Source organism: Anser anser (assembly GCF_964211835.1).
Source record: "Anser anser genome assembly, chromosome: 4".
In the NCBI taxonomy this organism is placed as follows: domain Eukaryota; kingdom Metazoa; phylum Chordata; class Aves; order Anseriformes; family Anatidae; genus Anser; species Anser anser.
In genome coordinates, this window is record NC_139724.1 from 7,572,047 (window position 1) to 7,594,874 (window position 22,828).

The 22,828-nt window shown below is 40.3% G+C and overlaps 1 protein-coding gene across 1 annotated transcript in view; it reads right to left on the reverse strand.

Moving 5' to 3' along the window:
• Nucleotides 1-22,828, reverse strand: part of MTTP (microsomal triglyceride transfer protein) — a 28,754-nt gene continuing 5,926 nt past the window's right edge. The window contains exons 3-18 of the mRNA XM_083833439.1: nt 22,544-22,687; nt 20,430-20,537; nt 19,520-19,636; nt 18,300-18,439; nt 17,279-17,429; nt 13,276-13,433; nt 12,196-12,364; nt 11,062-11,169; nt 10,406-10,618; nt 9,142-9,353; nt 8,392-8,489; nt 8,169-8,290; nt 7,147-7,374; nt 3,071-3,195; nt 2,571-2,741; nt 1-1,670 (exon numbers count right to left, since the gene is read on the reverse strand). Coding sequence (XP_083689565.1) covers nt 1,502-1,670; nt 2,571-2,741; nt 3,071-3,195; nt 7,147-7,374; nt 8,169-8,290; nt 8,392-8,489; nt 9,142-9,353; nt 10,406-10,618; nt 11,062-11,169; nt 12,196-12,364; nt 13,276-13,433; nt 17,279-17,429; nt 18,300-18,439; nt 19,520-19,636; nt 20,430-20,537; nt 22,544-22,687 — 2,433 coding nt within the window. The 3' untranslated portion in view covers nt 1-1,501. The remainder of the gene's footprint in view (nt 1,671-2,570; nt 2,742-3,070; nt 3,196-7,146; nt 7,375-8,168; nt 8,291-8,391; nt 8,490-9,141; nt 9,354-10,405; nt 10,619-11,061; nt 11,170-12,195; nt 12,365-13,275; nt 13,434-17,278; nt 17,430-18,299; nt 18,440-19,519; nt 19,637-20,429; nt 20,538-22,543; nt 22,688-22,828) is intronic.

Consider the following 22,828-nt stretch of genomic DNA (forward strand, 5'->3'; position numbering starts at 1 on the left):
TTTTTTCATACTGTATTTTTGCCTGTTTTATTTATACTTTGACTAGAAGAAGTCAGCATCATCAGGAAAGACAGCAAGCAGACTGTTTCATCCCATTGATAATGTGATTTCTGAGGATTGGGTACTTTTGGTCTTTTACAACATGAAAGGATATGGGATTTTTTTTTTTTATATTCCTGTAATACATTGTTTCATGGCAATCTATGAGCTTTTTTTTATTATTATTATTTTTTTTTTGAAAAAAAAAACATTCTTCCTCGCTTTTTCTTTTATTTTTTGTTATGAGCACTCACACACCTTGTCCTATAAAATTAAATCAGATGGATCATGTCAGAGATCAGCTAAGCTGGAATGAGGTACATTTTTTTTTATCTGCAATGCTGTTGTAAATGTAAAATGTTTTCTTCTTCTTTTCCACAGTTCTAGTGAAGCCACTACTTGAATGAGCAAAAAGGTACTAATGTAAGTTATTTTAATTGGATGACTGGCATGAGTAGCTATTACTTGTACTTACTCAAATATGAGCCTAACTTATCTAGAAAAAAATTGTTCTGGCTCTGCACAGACTTTGCTAGACTGTGCATTCAAAATTGATTTCTTTCAGGACCTTTTCATTCATCATAGTTCAGAATTGCCTTAGTGGGTGGGTTCATTTTTTGAACTATACCTGCCTTGATTACACACGGTGACATAATTTTTCAGAAGGCAACTTTGAAGAGCAATTGGTGTTGGCTTAACTCTGCTCCTGCTGGTAGCTACAGAAATTATACCATTGATTTCAATTGGAACAGAATTGAGTCAACTGTAAGTACTTCTGGGAACATTATCCCACATTTTTAATCAATTGTATTTAACTGCGGCAGTGAATACAAAAAAAAAAAAAAAAAAGAGAGAGATAAATAATAATAATAAGCAAGTTCTGGCTGCTTAAAAAATGAAAGCTCCTGTTAAAATTATGTAAAATAAAACCTGCTCTTTTTGTAAACAGGCAATACTGAGTAAGCAGGAATTCATGGTCCCATCTAGATGCTAATTGTATTTGAATATTGGAATGAGGATTGGTCATAGGCCTAAACACCTAAATACTTTAAAATATATTCATAAATAATCATTCTTTATACATCATAATTTTTCTTACTGCATGTCAAAAACATGGACTTCTGTATTCCATAAGAAAGAAAAATGAGGGATTATTTTTGCTTTTGGCACAAAAAAGTAAAAATAAAGAAGTAGCACCACCCTTATGGGAGTGCATGGTACACTACCAAATTGGTCGTTATTTGCCCTAGCTTTTTCTTTTTTTTACAAAAGTCTTAAATATAGGTTAATATGTAAACACTGTGCACGCACCGGGAGTCTGATCCTGGCCTGTTGAAATCAATGGCAAATTTCCCGTTACTTGCAGTAGTGCAAGATCAAGCTCCGAGTTGGTACGGTACGTACAAGCCTAAGGCATTGGGGAAGCCATGGATTCAGGATAGCAAAAGCTCAGGTGCTCATTTCAAAACCAGCTGCTGGAGGAATCGGATGCAGTGCTGAAAACCTTCCTGCACATGTTGGAGTTCTCTTGATGGAGAGGGTATTCACAACCTGCCAACGGTTCTGCTGTCCCTTTCCTGGCAGTGTACCGTCTGCCAGATGGTAGACTTTCATACTTGGTCACGGAATGCCTGTAAAGGTACAACGTGGTGGTCTGGCATTAACAAATTCATGCAAAACTGTGCCCCGTAGGTGAGGCCGGAGACAAACACTTTACATAGGCGGTTACACTGCCACAATGTGTAGGTATAATCAGACAATGTTTTAGCAACTTCAGAGTAACAGATACTTAACAGAATCTTAAGATTTCCTGGAGATCCTCAAGTTCTTTAATTCCTCTCAGGATTATCACCTTTTGGATCAGAAAAGACTGAATGGAAATCTGGCACCGGCTCTGCAAATGTTATTGCCTTTAGGTCTTAGCAAATAGGGATTAGGAAGGAGTGATAAACCAGACTTCTCACATGGCTAATGCAGTCAATATCTTTGGCTACTGGAAAGCATCTTTACCTTATCGTCCAGTTGTTTAGATCGCGGGAATGCTGATGCCTTAATAAAATACGGTAGCACACATAACAGTTGCAGCAACTACATGCAACAGGTACCTTTATCAACTACAGTAAACAGCAGATCATGAGGAAATCTTTCAAGCTCAGCTGGGTTGTGGCTATGCACTTACTCTCTCACTAGTGGAACAGACAACTACTGCCGGCAGAGTTTCAGAACTGATCATATGCTCAGGACCAGTCTCCTGCCACATCGGTTAGTTGACTCATAAAACCAAATTAGAAAACTGGACAAAAGTGCACAGTCAGAGCAAATTCACTGATCTTCTGAATCTCAGGGGTCAGGGACGTGGAAAAATGGGTTAGCAAGAGGCTGGTGTGCATGACAGCTTGCTCTGCACCTGCTTGTGTTAGGGTGAAATTTGGCCTCTGTTGTTAATCTCTCCTGGCTGTGAACACCAGAAGTTCCAGATAGAGCAGCTGGCTGGAAGGACACCTCATAAGCTGTGTGCTCTTCATCCTTACCTGAATGGAGACTCAACTCTGTCCATCTGCATACAGACTAAAAACGGGTACTGCGAAAACTGCACGGTGGAGATGAAGTCCAATGTTGTTTCTACTTCCAAAGTGGTTTCCATGCCAGTTTTTATAAAGAAGGAATCCACCTCTGTGTTACCAGATATAAACATGGCTACCCTGAAAATAAAGGTATTACAATTAGTTCAAAACATATCAAGAAAGAGGGAAATAAATTATATACATTCCTAGCATCCATTTATTAAATCTGCCCCCAAAGGAGCCTGTTTTTCAGCTAAAGGTATATAAATTCAGAATAAACCAGGAAGAACTGGTATTTCCCAGGTGGAGATGAAAAGAGAACAACCAGTGTTCTCCCATACACGTAACTTTTCTTCAATTTTAGCTCAAATACAAGGTCTTTTATATTTAAATTCTTCTCATTGGGACTACCAGGGCCCAGGAGCCTGAGCTCTCTAAAGCTACAGCACACACGGGGGGTATCTCACCTGTTCTTGACGTTGGTTTTGGACTCCCTGTACCACAGGCTGAACTCCATCCCTCCCGAGATGTCGATGGCCAGGCCGCCTTGGAAGTCTGCGCTGGCCCTCGGCCCAGACTGCAGCTGAAACTCCTGGAGCCAAAAGGAAGCACAGGGACACCCCCGTTACTGCCTGCAGACCTTGGTGGTTTCCATACTGCCATCTGTACTGCTGTCAGCAGGCTCTGCTGGCAGGCCAGCACAGTCAGAGTGAACTCCTCTCTGGAGCACCAGCATCAGTGCGATGTGGTGCCGCTTCTTCGGCACACCCAAAAGTAGCACAAATTACATCTTCGGTGGCTGGCCGGCCAAGCCCATAAGCTAACGCACCTTAATTGCCACAGGTATTTTGCATTTAATGCATTTTCCATCAAACGTCAAGCATGCTCGTGGCTTCTTGAAACCTCTGTGGCTCTATATGATTACTTCACCTTTTAGGGTATGAAACGATATTTGAAACAATCTCTTTGGTAGGGCCAACACAGCAGTCAGTTGCTGCTGAAGTGGCTTGAGATTTAACTCAAGAATGCCGTGGGCTGGCCCCAGCTTACAAACCCAGCACATCCCCAGCAAGCGTGGATGCCGCGTGCTCTGCTTTCTTACTTTCACCCAAGTAAAAAACCATGGGTTGGGAGTGCTGTCCTTCCAACATCAAAGGGTGTTTTTGTACTGACTGCAGTGGGGGAAGGAATACTTTCTGAGCTCACTAAAAAATACATGTTGGTCTGTTTAGATGTGGAGATAAACACCTGTTTTACTTTATTTTACTTTGCTTTTAATTGGGACTGAATTGGTCAGTAGTTTTTAATGACTGACAAGGTAACAGTATACATTCTAGTAGAGACATGTATACACAACCAGAGGAGAGGATATTTTTAAATGTATTGTCAAATTGCACCAAGAATATCAGAGTATGATTGGTGTGCGATGGCTGCACACTTTTAGGCTTTAAAGGCTACCTAGAATGAAGTCAAGTTTGTCACTGAAACTGACAAGAGAATCTAAGGAGCGCTTGTCTTGTGTTTTACTAGCTCATCTATTTCCTTATTTAGAGCTCAGTCCTGTCCTTCATCTCATGTGCAAATCCAGTCCAGGCTAATGGGAGGTGCAGATCACGGGGACCAAGCCTTCTCAGGAGCAGTATTTTCCTTTCCCTTCCTATTTTAAGCTTTGTGTGTCATTTGCAGTGGAAAGTGTGATCTGAAATATCGGAATCGTTAGTTGCTGTTTGACATGCTGACATGTGGTCTGTTTCAATAAAAACAGTTTCTTTATGTATTGCATGGATAGTGCTACTGTAACCCAACGCAGAGACTGCTGGAAAAGGCACTCCTTTGGGAACTGGCTATCTTCCACTGGGGTCTGGCTTTCAAATGGTTTCTCTGACCTATTAATAAAGTATTTAATTTCTCTGTGCCTCTGGCAGGTGCGTTGCCTAGGAGAAATATTAACACTACTGAACTTTAATGCAGGTGACTTTAGAGTCTCAAGAACAGTTTTATGAGAGTTGTTTGTTTTATAGAGGCAATTATAGATTCTGGACTGTTATTCTTAGCCCTCAAACAGCACTGTGAGAACTGGCAATGGCTGTGAAACACACTCTGACTTCAGTTTGTGAGGTTAGGGGAGAAAAGATGTTACAGACAGTGGGTGGGAGCACAAGGTTCAGCAGCAATACTATTAACTTGGAAACCGCCTCTCTCTGAAATGTGCCTATTGGGATTACTGCTGTTGTAAAGTTAATGAAAGGAAGCGATTTTCCGGGGGAGGTTATTTGGTGGATTTGACAGCACTATAAGTATAAATCAGTTTCAGTCTTGCTATGCAAAATGATCCTTATAAACATCAGTGAGGGGGGTCAAAACTCCAAGATTTAAAAATAGCTTTTCTCAAAATCAAGCTGTGCCAATGCAATAATTGCAAACCAAGCATTACATCAGCTCTTTTCTGATAATTAATTTTTAAGCTCACGTCTTGGCTTCCAAGCCATGCTTTGGGTGTTTGGTCTCAATTGCACTGTCCATACCTTATGCACGTTTTTCACCTGTTCTGAAATCAACATTGCGGTCAGCTGTGGCACACTGAGTTGTGGTATCAGAGGGTGAGCAATGTTTCACATGCCTGGTTTTCATATTTGGAAGAAGAAAAATCCACATTTGTCTTTATTGCCTTTGTCTGTGTTTGTTTGTGTTGTAAAGGGGCTTATGTTCTGAGCAAGACCTGGCCAAGTTGGCCAGGGAAAGCAGAGGTGGTACTCAGCAATCAAGAAGCTAGTTTAGTTATGGCTCGCTTGCACTGGTTTTCCTCAGTTTCAGTGTTACGCCACACACAATTCCAGTCTAACAATGTTTTCTAGTTCAGTTGCAGTCACAGTTCAAGGATTTGACAGGTGGAAGCATTTCTAATGAAGCTGAACTGGGTTATGTGTAAGTGTCCAAACACTGCTGATGTTGCTGCTGACCTGTAATGCTGATGTAAAACCAGTTTTAGAAAAATGTGTCGTTTAAAAGCAGCTCAACCTGAAGCTGTTTTCAACAGTGTTTTAAAGAGTTTTTGCCTTTGTGGTGCTAGAGGTAAGAACTACAAAAGGTAACAGCCTTTTGGGTTGTAAATGCTCACTTTTGGTGGTGTCCAATGCTCGAATCCCAAAGAGCTTAAGCAGCAACCGTGCTAGTGGTAACTCAAGAGAGAAAGCAGGGTGGGATCCCATCTAATCACAGCACTGCACAGGCTTCCAGAGAGTCAGTGTCTGACTGAAAATGATACACCCTGATACTGTTAAAAATGGCACCCAATCCCAGCAGTGGTGTGCTCCAGACTTTTATGAGGTTCTCCAAAGATGAGGAGCAGAGAATCTGTTGGCTGGCAGAGCTCTCAGGGTGCTCAGCCAGCTGATTCTGCCAGGGTATGTACGGAGCTTGGTGCACGCACAGCAGTTGGAAATACTTAGTTCTGTAAACACCATGCTCGTACAATCATCTTTCTCATCTCTGCAGTTTGTTAAATAGCTCATGGTAAAGTTTTTGCCCATAGTCTACATGTGGAATTGTTGTTGGAATGAGCTTTACTTTGCCAATTTGTGCTCTACCTGGGAAGCCCTCTAGACTTACGATACCATTGTAAAGTGGCTGAACTGGGTTCAGGATGGGGACAGCTGTTATGTGCAGGGGGTGTTTATGTGTAATTTTGATCAGAGTGGATTTTCTCATCATCTGCTTTTAACATTTTCTTTTGCCAAGATTTAAAGGGGAATCAACAGCCCTCTGTCAGGTAAAAGGAGGTCATCCTTCTGCAATTTCGCATATGAATGATATTGCCAACAACTGTCCTGAAGTCAAGCAGTTCTTTGAATACTCCAGTTCACAGAGTTAAAATGCTGGCCCTGAACTTTAACATGTCTAGACATTTAGTCCTCCAATAAGATAATTATGTTGTCAGTTATATTTGTGTATGAGTCTATATTTAAGTATAAATTGAACTGCCATTAGGGGTGACAATTGCATAAAAACTGTATAACCCCCATTTTAATTCCTGTTTTAGCCTGGTTATAAGCATATGAATTTTCCTCCTCTTAGCATTGTTGTCTGCAGGTTAGTGACCTGGGAAAGGCTGAGTACCAGTGATTAATTCACTCCCTACCTGACAGTTATTGCCTCATTGGATGTAAGGTCTCTGGACAACTTCTGAAGAGTAAAACTGAGGTGGTTATTTGGGACAGTACTGTCTTACAAGAAACTGTGGGAGAGGAGGTAATAGTAACAGGAGTTTTCTACAGGAAGCTCAGTTGTATCTGGTTTTATTCAGTGTTACTTTGTTTTCTAGAATGATATGTGTTCTCACCTTTTTTCCTAGATAGCTTTTCATGTAGTTTCATTCTAGTTTCATACTTGTGACTTTTCTATTGTTCCCATAGTAAGAGAAGCCTATGGTGCGTTGGTCAGATTCATCAACATTGGAAAAAGAGAAAATAAGATGTCCTATATGGGAGAGAGAGCATCTGCGTTTAAGAGACAGAAAAAGGAGAAAAGAGTGTGCTACTAGTACCTGTGAGTAATCTGTCAGGAGGAGAAGTCCTTTCACCACGTTAATGGGATCTCCAGTTGCTGAGAGCATTTTAGACATTAAGTCACCATAGCCTTGGAAAAATGTAACTGGCCTGAGTTGGACATCGAACAAAATGGCTGACATGCCAGCAAAAGAGTCCAGGTTTTCCTCTCCTTCATCGGGAGTTGCAGCTATTATGGTCTCTAGACCTTGAGCTTCGATCACCACCTAAGAGGCAACAGTAGTACAGAATCAATGAAAAAGCTCTGCCTGAACAAGGCTGTTAACGACCTTTCACGTTTTCTTAATGTCTAAGAGCCTAACTCTAATTTATTTAGTTGTAGGTGAAAAAGTATGAAGTTATGACTTAAGGGAACAAAGTAGAGCAACTAGAAATACTGAAATTAAAATAATCTCACAGCATGTTTTTTTCACTTTAGATGAAGGCAGAATTTGCCGACAAGCCCGGTCTTAGTTTCTCAGTTTCTTTTCGATCACATTTTCCTTTATTTGTATGACTGTTTTACACAGGCATTCAGGAGGAAAAAAAAAAAAATAAAGATTTTTGGTGCAATTTTTGTCCTGCAGAAACTTAGAAACTTAGGAGGATTATAGTATTGAAGGCACTTGCCAACATTCAGAAAATGCCAAAACAGAAGCATCTCGCTTAAATCTCTTTGATTCCTAGGTTTGAGCCAACCCTTGTATTTCCATTCCACATTATACTCATATCATGGGACTTGATTTTACAAAATTGCAAGGCTTTTACTAATTATATCATATAAACAATATAGGCTTTAACCAGAGACAGGACATGGATACATCATAAAGGACAAAACACCTGGTGATGTGAAGGCGTACAATTGTCTTATTGTCTGCTGCATTGTTTTTTTCCCTCTATTAGCATGTTCTCTGTCCAATGCAGCAAACTTTATAGTCTTAAGCATTAGCTGAATTGATTTAGAAGTTGTAAGAAGAATCCCACATCCTGGCTTAGCTTTTTAGTACCGTGTAGCAGTTACCTGGCCGGCATGAAGTTGAGTGTTTCTATCGAAAATATGGATGTTCAAGTTACTTCTCCTTAAAATGCCAGAGCCTGAATAGAGGATGTCAAGGCTGTATGTGGACGATATATCAGGACCACCTTAATTAAAAAAGACAGAAGGTACCTGTGACTAAACTAGTGGATTAATCAAATGTTTGGGAATACGAACAGGGTTATAAGGCAGTTTCCTGGTTACATACGTGTAATATAGCCAGAGTAGGCAGAGGAAGAGCCTGGCTTGGAGAAGCGCTCATAGTTATGAGAACGCATGTCCTTCAGAACTCGCCGAATTGTTTTGCTGTGAGGTTTCAAAACAAACGAACAAACAAACAAAACAGAGAAACAAGAAAGTTATGGTGACAAATTATTACCCTTCTACAGAAACATCAAATCTGAAAAAGGGTGAATTTCCCAGTAGGAAAGATGCTCTCATTTTTAAAATTAAAATTATGCCTCTAAGCCTCCCTTAACTCAGAGCTTCTTCTCCAATTTGAGCTACTCCTGCAGTAATAGGTAGAAAGGCAAGCAAATAAAGGTCTTGCTGGAAAATTATTATTCTTGAGAAACAGAGACATTTTGATTATTTTCCTTCTAGTATTGTGATGTTTAAATTTTTTCTTGATCATTGGTTCTTGAAAATCTAAAAGCAAGGGCCACACTGAACAGATAAAATTAAGATCAACAGAAGAAATTTCCTATAGTAATGCAGGTTGGATGCCTAATTCTCATTTGTACCTCTGAAAATGTAACTAGCTATCAAATGAATGTCATTGAAATGCACAAATTTGTTCTGAAATATTGATACCTAAAAGTAGCACAAAGATCAAGCATCATCTTTTTTTTTACTGTCCTTAAATTTTACAGTAGTTCTCTAATGAGAATCTGTGTTTCTTCACATTTCTGCAAAGGAGTGCAAAAGAACTGTATATTTTATAGTGAATTTAATGTACCTTGAAGGCATTTCAAACTGAAGTATATCCTGGATCATGGAGAGCATATACTTGTTCATTTCCAGAGGCAGTTCGCCTATGGAGAGCAGGATGTTTTTCACTTCCATGTAGGTTGGGTTACTGTTTAAGATGACAGCAGCTGCAGTGGTTCGCACTGTCTTTTCATGGACTTTACGATTCTGGTGGTATATCCTGTTCATTGTTTTCTTCACCTGGTCAGGAAATAGATTTATCAGTCACTACTCAACTCACATAGATGACTGGGCAAAGTACAGCTTGGAATCTCGTTTATAATGTCAGCTTAAGCTAGGCCCATAACTAAGGCTAATGCATTAGGATATATTTTCAGCTCACTGTTCTTCATGGTTCTTTTGGAATGTAAGAGATGTGTACTGCTCAGTGACCACATGGGGATGTGAGGAATCTGTTATGCTCTCTCAGCTGCAGTCCAAATACAGTCTTCCACACTGATTATGACAGTGGGACTGTAAATAAATAGGAGTACTAAGATCAAAATACCGTGTCAGTGATAAGATCCAGACAAAGATTCTCTTGACTGTTAAGGGAAGATGTACTAAAAAAAAAAAAAAAATCTTGCAATTTTCACTTTCTAAATAGTGCCTATGGTGGCCCCACAACCCTGAGAAGGTTATAACACATGTTTGTTACAGATAAAGCCATGGAGAGGCATGTAGCCCCAGGGACAGAATGGTCTCTGGTACATGCACTGCCAGAGCAGCACCCTGACATACCCAGCAGGTATGAAATGGGATGCAGGAAAATGCAGCCAAGGCAGGACCTCTGCTATTTTGTGCCTCATCTGTTAGCCTTGGAGACTGCAAAGTAAGATGCAGCTATTTCAACTTTCTGTTTTATCATGTATTTTCCCTGACTATGTGAAAGAACAAGAAAGAACAGGGGTTACACAGGTTTCCATCTGTTTCTAATGACTTCTGTATGTCACAGAGGAGAAAACGCTCTTGCAAATGGAGCTCCAGTTTGCCCTGCAGACTTGCCTGCCACCTTTAATGGCTGCATCTGACTCTGGAGCTAAAGGTTGAGTACCATTGGCAGATTGTGAGCTGGGGATGAAGGAACGTATGGAGTTTTCTGGCTAGAACTAAAGTACATGTAATAAGGTTCTGATGGAAAAAAATACTTGGGGGCACCTTGAAGAGTGGGATTGACAAATGTAATCTGTTTAGTTATACTTTGTTCAGTATAGTCTCTTGCACTTCTTTTTTTGGGCAGTATCTATTCTTACCTCGTTGGTGAGGAAAGAGGGATCATATCTCTGTATGGCGGTGGCAGCAGTGTTGCTGATGTGCCCTTCTTCTGACTCGGCATACTTCAGAAGCAGTGGAATTGCTTCAGGAAGGAGTGCGTTCTTCAGTGCCAGCAGGTACATCTTCACATTGTCACCTTTTTTAGCCTTCTCCAACCTATTTAGAATCAGCTTTTTGGCTTCCAAAACAGCCTAAAAAAAATCAACAGCATGTTTAAGTGGTGGTCATAATTTTACCCTCTCTCTCCTGAGAAACAGGAACAGCAGGGCTGGGTTCTAGTCCATTTTTGGTTTAGCACAACATTACACAGAGCTAGTAAAAGTGTCCTTAGTAAACTGCATGTTGCTGACTTCCTTCAAACTATAACCTGTGTGGCCAGAGTGACATGTGGTTCCATACACTTATCATTCATTTCACTGGGAAGATATCAAATTAAAGTATAAAGATGGCAAAATAGATGACGTTATTAAAAAAACAAAAGTTTCTCTATTAAACAAAGGAGTTTATGGGCTTATTTTAAAACAGGTAGGAATATGGTGCCTGTGTCTCTCATGCTCTCCTGGTAACATCAGCAGGGTTCATTTACATGTCTTGCAGACCAGAACGTGGCCAGCAGTGAACAGCAAATACTCACTGGAAGCTTGCAGCCTTCTCTGTCACACAACTTTCTGATGAGCGCTCCCATGACAATGACAAGAGTTTCTCTGATTTCTTCATTTGCGATATCACCCTTGAACTTAGACTGTTAGGCAAAAGCAACACTGTTAGTACTTCCGTCTAAATATGATGAACCACATGAAACCCATCTGGACTGAATGCCTTCATTTCCTGTGGACGTTAGTGTGCCACAAAGGCAGTGATCACCTTAATGGCCTGGGCTCAGGCTAAGCACTAACTGCTCTAGCATTACACATAAAAACTGAGTGCCATGTTTCACCTGAGTTACACTCAGTGTCTCAAGTAGTAGAACTACTTTTGTAGCCTTTTTTAAAAATATTATTATTTTTTAATAATATTATTGTGTTCAGTTCTGGGGCCCCCATCATAAGAAGGACACCAACATATTAAAATGAGTCCAAAGGAGGGCCATGAAGACGATCAAAGGGCTGGAGCACCTCTCCTGTTAAAGCAGGCTGGAAGAGCTGAGGTTGTTCAGCCTGGAGAAGAGAAAGCTCCACGGAGACCTCATAGCAGCCTTCCAGGAAAAGGCCTCCAGGCCTCCAGGAAAGCTGGGAAAGAACTCTTTGTCAAGGAGTGGAGGGATAGGACAAGGGGGAATGGTTTTAAACTAAAAGAGCATAGATTCAGATTAGATATTAGGGAGAAATTCTTTACTCTGAGGGTGCTGAGGCAGTGGAACAGGTTGCCCAGAGAAGCTGTGGCTGCCTCATCCCTGGAAGTGTTTAAGGCCAGGTTAGATGGGGCTTTGGGCAATGTGGCTTAGTGGGAGGTGTCCCTGCCCCTGGAAGAGGTTTTGGAATTAGTTGGTCTTTAAGGTCACTTCCAAACCCCATCTTATGATTCTATGATAAAATGGTGTCCGGACTTTAATAAGGCTTTTTATCTTTAATTGTTTTGCTTGGAATTATGTTTGTTTTCCATGTAGTAAATGTTGGTACCATTTTACAAAGTACATAGAGCTTTGGTCTGGACCTGTGAATTTTGTGTGTTTCCAGGCTATATGCTCCTGGTGCACTTAAAGGAGACCCTGGAAGGGATAAGGAAAGGAAAATTGGAAGTATTGTATTGGTTTTGTCCTTCGACTTACAGTTAAAGATTTCAGGAGCATTTCACTGGGGTGAGAAGCAAATCCACAGGCATACAGGAATCGCTCCTGAAGGATGGAAGTACTTGCATCCTTAAAGTCCAGAAACTCCAGTATGGCTTCCAGTGACTCTGGGGTCTGAGCAGAAGTTATAGCATCCACTATCTGCGGACTACAAAGATGTGGAAATGAACATATTGCAATGAGCTTTCATTTTGTAATGAAAATACTGAATGCACTTTGTTGCACTTAGAAAGAATGAAGCTATTGTGCTAACAGATCTGTTTTTAGCAGGTAAGAGAGAATTATTCTTGTTGGCCAAAACTGTTTTTGAACACAGTTCAAAGTGAATTCTTCCATCTCAAAATAGCAAATGGACTCCAGAAAGTATTCATATCCATGGACAAAAATATTTGACTTTATGCAAATACAGGAAAAAAAATGCATTCAAAAACACAACTGTTTAGAGTGTCTTTAAGTTCACAGGGCAAGGTTGTAAATGGAAAAAAAAAAGTTTTACTTCTACAGAAGAGGTAGCAACTAGAGAAAAAAAGGGTTCTATACTAACTGAATTACTTGCAGGTTTATCTTTGTTGTTACCATCTGCTCTAATTTGCTTGAAAAATCCTGACTGTAAAGTGGAACTCAGAAATGCTTTCCAACTCCCTAGTCTAGGTGCACATGCTGGTCATACCCAAACTCCAGTCTAAGGACAACATCCAGCCATGAACCATTGCCTTCTCTGCTGCATTTCCATTTGAAGGAAACCAATGGGCAAGTCAAAAACAAATCAGAGAATGTTTCAGAACAAGCAACTGTGATAAGAAACTCTGCCTAAGCTACAAAACATGTTTGCTTTGCATTCTTACTGGCTGAATAATATGATGCAAACATACTTTATTACAAAAAAAAACAACAAACAAATAAACAAACAAAAAAACCTCCTTTTTCCTGTAGACAGTAGTGAATACTGTTTTTGGATTGCTAGGACATCAGCAGTAGAACTGAATGTTTTCATGCTATTTAGCCGTTTGCAGGTTTCAGAAACTTAAACCTTCTGAAAGCTTGTTCATGATGACTTACAGGAGTTCTTTCTTTTCACTTTTAATGATCTGCAGAATCTCCTCTTTTGTAGCTTTTCTGATGTTCTGAATGAAGGACAAGAAGCTTCTTGCTGCTTCAGCTTTGGAAAGTTTTTCAGGATGCATGTATTCTTTGATGCTCTGCCAGTGTTCAGAAAGCTGCAAAATAATTCACATTATGTCAAATCTCTCAGATCATGGTTTCGGTTCTCAAAATCAGACTTGATAAATGCAGATATGTGGGCCAGCTATTGCTCAAATTAGCTGAAATCCAATATATTGCTAATCCTTTAGCTAAGTATTATCTAACTTGTGATATCCCAGTCCACGTATCTTCAAGACCTTTCTCTCTCTCTCTCTTTCTGCTCTTTAGTATTTTCATAATAATGTACATTGCCTTAAGTACAATTTGTTTTGAAACAAAATGTAGTTATTTAGAATGTCCTGTCACCTGAATAAGGTGAACTTCCTTATCTTGCAAATTTACTGTGCTTTCTGGTGAATATGGTGTTTGCCTTCTGTTTCCATTTTCTTCTAAGTCAGATTTTTTAATGCGGGAGATGCAAAATCCTCATTTTATAAATAAATCACAAATTCTCACAAGATGGTAATTTTCGAAGTGGTTTTTGTGGAACAGGAGTAAATGACCCACAAGTAATTTGAATTTCTTACTCATAAAACTGCATAAGATATGCAGTTATTGCAGATTTGTGTTTATTGTACGAAATGGTAGTTAAGAAGGTATTAGAATAGGTACCTGCTTCTTCATCTGTTGTTGCTATATTTACTCCCCATGCCACATTTCTGTCCAGAGTGAGCCAACATGGTTCCAAAGTACCTATATCTGTCCTTCCAGCTGCGCTCCTATGAGAAGCTGGTGCAGGTATTTTGACCTTTCCTCTCTCACTTGTCTTTGCCTCTGTTATCTCAAATTATCAAGAACATTCCTTGGTGAAAACTCAGCTGTTCTCTGCAGGAGTGTTTACTGCAGTTTTCCTGAGTGGGAAATGACACTAGCACCCATTTGACCTTTACTAAAATACTTCCCCTGTTCATGGGTTTTGTATTGGGCAATAACACTTGAACCTGCCATCAAATAGAAGTGTCATTCAACAGTACAGAGTGCAACCTCCATCAACTGTAACAAACAATAATTAGGCAACCATGATTGAGACATAGGATATTTCCTGGGGATTAACAACCAGCTGGGAGGAGCTCATGTTCTGAGGCACAGATGGGTCTGTTAACCTCAACTGGTGATTAGTGCACCAAGGTCGGTGTGACTATTATAAGCTGAAATTGGATAAACATATGGGCACTTTCTATTCCCACTATTGAAGTTGCACCGTAGCCCAGCAAGAATTCTCTGACTTCATTAATCCCTTTATTTTCTCCTGTGCAGAGCCCAGTTCTATGGGTTTAGCCTACACCCCAGGGACAAGCGAGGTAGGAGATGTGAACTGGAGCCATCACAAGCAAAAGAGAGTGGAGACCAAGTCTCCCTCGTTTGGGGGTGCTCTAAGCACTCAGCTGCTGCAAGGAGCAGCTGCCTTCTCCTGCAATGATCATGACTTTAAAAAATAGCACCCACAGTTGAATTTCACTAGGGTTCTTGTTCTCCTGATGTGAATGTCAGGCTGTTTGGATTGAACAACCCAGGGATTCAGGCACAGATGCACGCACTGCCCCATGGCAACTCAGCCAAACTCAGACTGGAATTGGGTTCCCTCTCATCAGACCACAGCACTTCTGGTCTCTCTGGGAAAATTTGAGCCAAATCGAGAGATCCTAAATCAAGCAAGACTTGGTTTTGACTGCCGGTGCCTGTCAGCTGCCTTACCAGCCTACACAAACGTCCCTCAGGTTAGGTGAGCCCAACCCGTGAGTCCATATGGCACACGAAGCTGTGTGGATTACTAGTGGCTTTCCTGCAGTGCCGCACCTAAGCTCGTCAGCTTGCCCTGCGTGGGGGCTGCCAGTGCCAGCAGAGTGCTGTGACACGCAGCTGGAGCTGGCTGCTGTGGGCAATTAGGATGCACCTCTGCTCCATCAGCATGGGCTTGGCCAACATCTGGGTTGGTATTTAGTCCCTCATCTGCAAATCTGCAGCTGCCTGCAAATCTTTCTCCTCCTCCTACTAAAAGTCATGTCAAATAGATAAGGGAACAGTTGCAATGCAAAGGTTGCTTGTTGGACATTAAGTACTTGAGCAGTGAGAGGCACCTCCTCTTGTCAACCACTGCATGGCTTATCCTGTAGCTCTGGGCACACAGAGCCCAAAGCCAAATTTTTCAGAGGTTGTCTACACAAGGAAGAACAGAAACAACTCCATTTCAGGAGGGGCAAGCACCTGTTTCTGTAGGAACCGTGAGTATAAAAAAGCTGTAGGAGCCATGAGCTCTTCTGAAAAGAGCATGCTTCATGTTGATGTGTAAACACAGAAATCTAGGTCTAAATTTAAATGTAGATGTTGGTCATAACCTCACAGAAGCTAGTGCTGCCACCTGTGAAATGGGGCTGATAATGGTTATTTTACCAAATTCATAAAGCTAGAGACAAGACTTGTTACAATTTGAAACGGGTTTTGAAAACATAAAAATGTACAGCACACCATGTCAGCATGGCATTAATGTATACTATGATATATAAGTACCAAATGTTATGTTGCTGCTTTGGATACAGAGTTCTGTTTATAGACCCCATCTTTTCATAGCAGTTACTGTAAAATACAGTTAGAAAGCAGAACTTCATTCTCATCGTGCCATTAGGTTTATGGCTCAGTCCCCAGGCACAGCTCTGGAATTATACCCTATGTTTGTTATCTTGGTCTGGAAATTATCTCTATAACCATTATAAGAAACTCAGTTCCAAGTGACAAATTGGTCAGCACAAACCCCAGTGGGCAGAGTCTGGGGAAGAGCACCTGTCTCTGCTCTGTTTTAGACCCCTTGATGTTCCCTACTCAGAACTGCTTCAGCACGCATGCAACATAAATTCTAATTCATTTTCCCCAATATATTTTTTTAATCTTCTCTGCGGCTCTACATGCTTTAGACAAGATAAATTATTGCAGTGCAATGTTACTTCCAAATAGCTAGAACAATTTCCAAAATAGTAACGAATTTACGCTCACCAGAAATAGAGGACTCAAATTATGTGTGCTGAATAGACGCCTTATCCTGCTTATCAAAAACTGACAGAGAATAATAGTCTTTAAAATAATATTCCCATTCACTACTAAATTCGTTCTACAATGGTAATAGCATTAAAGCTGTTTGCTAACTATCACTATTGCAATTTATATTAGTGCATATGATGAATATTATCAGTAAAACAAAAGATGATGTATTTAAAGCAAGTTCTTACTGTACCAAGGTCTTAGTAGATTTTAGATGTTTTACATATGAAAAAAAAAAACACTTTTTTTTTTTTTTCCCAGGAGGGGAGAGATGAGAAGAGTACTGGACTTGCTGATAATATTAAAGCACAATTTTATATTTATAAAATACCTATAGAGTCTTTTAAATAAAAGTCTTCCTTCATGGTCAAGCAGTTAGAACAGGCAGATATATTCCCACAATTTTTTTTCCTGCCTTCTGAATGGCTATCTACCTTTAATTTCTAGGAGCAGTTCAGCTCCTCCATGATAGAGAATTGTTTATAAATACTGGTCATCCATCTTTGTAGTCATTACACACCCCATTAACCAGAGGATAGAAGTTTCTGCCAACTCAAGGTTGGTAAAGATGAGACAAAACAAAAAGGTGTTGCATTTCTGAGAAACACTGCACTTAGTTTTTGAAAGACACCAAAAAGGTTGATACTTTTAGAAGTAGATCATAAAACACCCTCATGTGGTGGAAAACCATTGCAGCACTACAGTACTGCTCCCTGCTCTGGGGAGTTAAACATCTCCTAGTGGACTGCTTGGACAGAAACTTCTATTTCACGCTTCTTTTGCTCAGCAAACCAAACTGATGTCCAACAAGTCTGCGTTTACTTACCGAAGGACACTTTTTGCATTCGGATTTGACTGTCTCTGCTACTAGGGGCATGGACACGTAATTGGAGTCCAAAGTCTTGACAACACCAGCAGCGTGCTTCCCAGCGATCAGTCCAGGGCCACCTTGTACTGACTTCAGTTCCAGTCTCTGCCTGTGCATCCATACATTGAAAACACCATTAGAACTCAAACATTTCAAAGAAATGCAAAAATCACAGGGAGAGGAAGCAAAAAGAAACCCTCCACAGACGAAAAATACAGAACAAAGAATTACTAAAGTTCTTGGACTTGTTTTAAAATGTTCAGATCATGGAAAGTCTACAGCTTTTTAGGTACTAGAAATATTTAACCCTGGTGGGATTACTGCTACAGGAGCATGATATAAAATACCTAAATAACAAACTTTATAAAGTATGGATCTATAGTGTCTGATAAACAGCCTTCAGTAACCATAGACATTCTGAAAAGTTTCATGTATTTGTTCATAAGAAGATCTGGAAATTGGGTTTTTGAATGTATTTTTTTTTTTAAATAGCATAATGTTAAGGAGATGCCTGAATCATTTGTCTTATATGAATATCACCAAGCTTTCAGTGTTTTACAGTCTGGAGTTGTACACAGACATAGCTTCCATTACCGTTTCCTTTCTGTGCAGGTGATTTTTTTTTCTATCCCTCTGATTTCTCACACATAAGAAATGAAGATCCATTTGGAGTATTTCTTAAGCAATGAGAGAATGCAGAAACAGAATTCCTACCGAAGTAATGAATTGCTTAAAATGTTTTGGACAGTTGCAGCTGTTTTAATTGCATTTCCTATGAGTGCCATTATTTATTATTTGCATCTATTATGGTAGAGCCATTAATCAACATTGGACTAGGTACCATATGGATATGAAAGAGATCTAAATTCTACCTGAAGAGTTTACAGTCTTAGATCTTAATGCTGTAAGACATACACGTGACCTGACTTGAACCACGAGTTTCTGCTACCATCAATAACAGTCAAATTGTCCAACTTACTTTGAAACTATTTTGGCATTTGTTTTTCGTCGGGAATTCAGAAAGAAAACATAATTCTCTTCTGCCTTAATGGATTTAAAGAAACTGTCTTCCAGCACATAAATTGTGGCAGATGTGGCTTTTGTGCTGACATCCAAGATCTGAAAGTAATTAAAAAATAAACCAGAAGAAAGGCTAGTCAATAAACAACAATCTAGGAGAAGACCTCACAGTTCCAAGTCACAGCAAAACTCTTAAAAAATATAGTGAAATGAAGAAGGTGCACGTGGGTTGACAACATCTTAGGCTAAGCCTGCAAACTAGGATCTCCCATATTTTCACAAATTCCCTCTACAAGAAGAGCCACTCACTTCTGCACCATGTGTTTCAAATTCAATACTTATGAGAAAGGAAAGTGTGGTGGAGAGGAAATTATGGAACAGGCTGTAGCTGAGAAAATGACTGGTAATTTAGTTGAAAATACATTTTATATAAGATGGGAAGCTTTTCCAGGAAAATCTCATATAAATGAGATTGTCATGTTCACAACTGAGAAGAAAACCAACCACCTTGCTTGATCTGTTTGCATATAAATTGAAGTCTTTATGGCAAGCGTGAAAATCAGGAATTCAGTCATTGTGTTAAGTCGGTTTATGAACAGAGCATATGCTACCTTTGTACTTCTCTGAGCTGAGGAATGTCAGCGTCTGACATGGAGAATCCCAGTGCCTGCAGCATGTGTCCAGCTTGCACTCACTAGTAACCACTTAGAAAGACATTTACTAAGAGTGAAGGATCATTAAGGCCATAGTAGGGCTTCAGGAACCTCTGCAGCATATCTCCTACATCACACCTATTCATAGGGAAGCCTTTATTTCCTACGCAAACCCTACAAGGCTCCACCCAGGAGTCAGGATTTTGTTCGGCATTTATTGTGTACACTGAATGCTGTGACTTAGAAGCTGAGAAAAAGGTAACAGTTGTCACTATTTGTTCAAAGCGATGTGAATTAGTTTGCTGGACTCAATGTCAGCTGAGACAAGGTGGTTTGCACAAGAGAATCCATTTCCTGTTCTCCCTGTGGGTACCACATATGAAATTTGTACTAATAATACTATAAATGCACATGTGGAATTTGCTCTACGCAATGCCAGAAAGACCTTTTGAGAAAATGACTAATAGCTAATAAGGATATATTTTAAACAGGCAGAACAGATTTTACCTTGTAGAAGAAATCATACCTTGTTGTGGCTGGTAAATCCCGTTTTTTCTATTTCACAGGAGTCCAGGGCTTTTATTTTAGTCACCTGATCTTGCCGCACCTGGTAAGTAGTATTGCATTTCCCAGATATGTCCACCTTGAAAAATAAGAATAAGATTAAGACTATTTCTTGAATTTTTCTTCTGGACCCCAGAACACCTTCCAAAGATGAGCCATATTCTCTACTGTTGACAGCTCATACATGAGATGCTGTGCTGTTTGTGTTTGGGTTTACTTATCAGTTTTGAGGGTAAAGAGAGACTACTGCTTTATTTTTCCTTGTATTGGTGTTTCTAAATATCTGTCTTAGATACCCAGGGGTACTTTCCATTATACGGCTATGAAGGAAAGTAACAAAGTTTATTTAAACATAAAAGTTTGGAAACAACTGGCAGGTGGCACTAAACATAAGAATTTGCATTAAATTCCAGCTTTGCTCATGTTGACAGATGCAAAAGTTTAACTACGTGATGCAGGTTAAATGGTTGTGGCTAAACCATTGCTAACTTTGTATGGATACTTGGTTTGATTTAAAATGGTTTTATCCATTGAATTGAACTTAGGAATCAAATGAATTTAAACATCAGTATTATCTCTTTTATAGTGACGTGGTTTGAGTTGGTTTATTTCCAAATCCTGCTAAATTGATTAAAGTACTTTAAATCAAATGGATTTCACCAGTTCTTTAAGTTAATTTCAACTTGACTTGTGTCAACAGATATTCAGAAGATTGCCCTTCCACCCCCAACCTCAAACACAATCAAGGGGCTGATTTCTGCCACTCTTTGTTCTTTCTGAAGCCAGCAGGAGCCACAGCCCTGCCTTTTAGATCAGACTGGGCTCTGCCTCTTTCTCTGATGATGGTTATCTTGCCAGATATAGCACCATACCTCACGAGAAGTACCAGAGTGCAGCTGTAGCTGGAAAAGGCTAGCCAGACCTCTCTTAAGATTTTGAGTAAAAGCATGTTCATTTTGATATGAGTAGAAGTTTTGGACCTGTAGGAATAAAAAATAAGTATGTAACCAATGTGGTTAAATGAGAGAGAGCAAATGCGGGTCCCCTCCATAAAATCCCCTTTACTTTTTCTGTCCGGGAAGCTGAATTTGGACCTGTTGTCCTTATTTAAGCAAACTACAGATGCTGGAGAGCCTGCTGATACGACTACAAAGATTTGTTAAGCAGCTGTATCTAAGACTGTTTCAGTGTGGTGAGCATCTTTCCTGCCTGTTAATTGAGAATTTAGAAGTAAAATGAAAAACTTTGCATAATTTCACACGACTTCTTTTCCTGCATAATCTTCAAATAATCCCACCCCATGTGCACATAATATCTGTTGCACTTTAATCACAGGTTACAAAAACTAGAATGAATCATAGATAAATCACAGAATGACTTAAACGTGTCAAACATATCACAACCTTTGAACTTCATGGGCCAACTGTTGTGCTTCAGCCTCTCCTCTGGCAACAAAAGACTTTGCTCCTCCACCTGGCATTCAAGGTGCTTTAAAGATACATTTTTTTCAGAAACTGTAAGCCAAGTCAGCGTGTTATCTTGGGGCAACCCTGGAAAGTGAACTCACTGTGCCAGGGGTAAAAGTATCAAAGCACAGAGAAATCATAAAAGGAGTGTATAGACCCTATTACCTGAGAAAAAGCCCAGGTTTTTAATACTACATCTCAGTCTTAGCATGTGAACTTCTACTGCCAGCGTATTTGCAATGTACTGGGAGCAGATGTATTCTGACTGTGTTCCTCCGACACCCCAGCCCTCCTTTAGGGATGTGTACAGTTGGGAGCCAGTGCTGTCCCGTTTCTTTTTCTGTTGTGTAAAACTGATGACAAGGCTGAGTCTGAAAGTTACTGAGTAGACCTGATAGCAGCTGCAAAGCAGTAGGCTGAGCCGGTGGCCAGGGTATGTGCTCAGTGCCTATTTACAGCAGGAGGTAAAGATTCTGCTGGGATAGGGTGTCACAGCCCTTGCTCTGCTCTGCAGAAAAGAAAAGAGAGCATGACCTTCAACCTTCCTCCTTTCTCACTGCCCCTCTGCCCATGTCCCACCTGCTCGGGGAGCAGAAGGGAGAGCAGAGCTGTTGGCTTAATGCTCCCAGCCACAAAGAATGGGAGGGTGGAGGAGCATGGAGAGCAGGCAAGAGGAGCTGTTGCTCAAACCTTGGTGCTCCTGGCCCAGCGTGCAAGGAGACAAAGGAGAAGCTCCACAGAAAAAAATAAAAAAATTAAAAAAAAGAGGAGATGGATTTGCTTCATTCCCTTTCCAAGCAAGGCTGAGATGCTGAGAGCTACAATTAGACATCTGTGCTCCTACAAAGAGAGACTGCTTCAGTGCTCTTTCAGGGCAGGCTGCAAAACCCTGGCACCAGTCGAGCCACACTTGCTCACAGTCCCTTTCCTTCTCATTTTTGGAGACAGTTTCCCAGTAGATGAGCAACATGAAAGGTGCAGCTCTTTCACCATCAAGCACATTAATGTGAGACCATTGAAACATCGACAGGTGACACTGAAGTCAATAAGCAAGCCAGAGAGGTGGGTAAAGCAGTCATGCTAAAACATCTGTTAAGGGTTTAAAGAGATTAACACTACTCCTCACAGACTTGGTGTAACTCCCTCATGACAAACTGTACCGCCCTTTCTGTCTTCAGACCTTGGATAAAATCCTGGCCTCACCGAAGTCAACAGAAAAAATCTTACACAGCAACTGTGCATATATCTGCATACGTACCCAAGTGTTTGTGGCCAAGATGGTGTTTACTTACATCTATACAGTGTCCTCAAGCCACAAGAGGCTTGAGATAGAAGGGCCCCTTGTACAGCTAAATTACAGCCTGCTCCAAACTACTGTCCTTTGTACAGAAAGATAGGACACAGTGGCATATCGAGAACACTGAGGATAGTGAATTGTTAAATTCTCCAAGTCTCTCATTAAAGATTTGCCTCAGGTGTCCTCAGAGATTGAGTGTAAATTTTGAAAAAGGGAGTCTTACTTTTCCACGGGCTAACTCAAGCACCATGGGCCTCTGTAAAGCTGCCAGATATTCTTTCCCGATGATCTTCTCTGTGTTTTTATCTTTGAAGATGTTTTTAGCAGCTGGACGTTCATTCACGTTTTCAACTTGGACATTCTTTATCTAGCAAAGAAAAAGCAAAGAAAATTCAGTCTGGTATTGGCCTGGGGTAGGCTGGGTAGACTAAATCTCCTCGAACCTAAGTACCAAAACGAGTCTCTAGCAAATGTCATTTTTTTTTCAAAATGTTCAAAATTTTTTCAA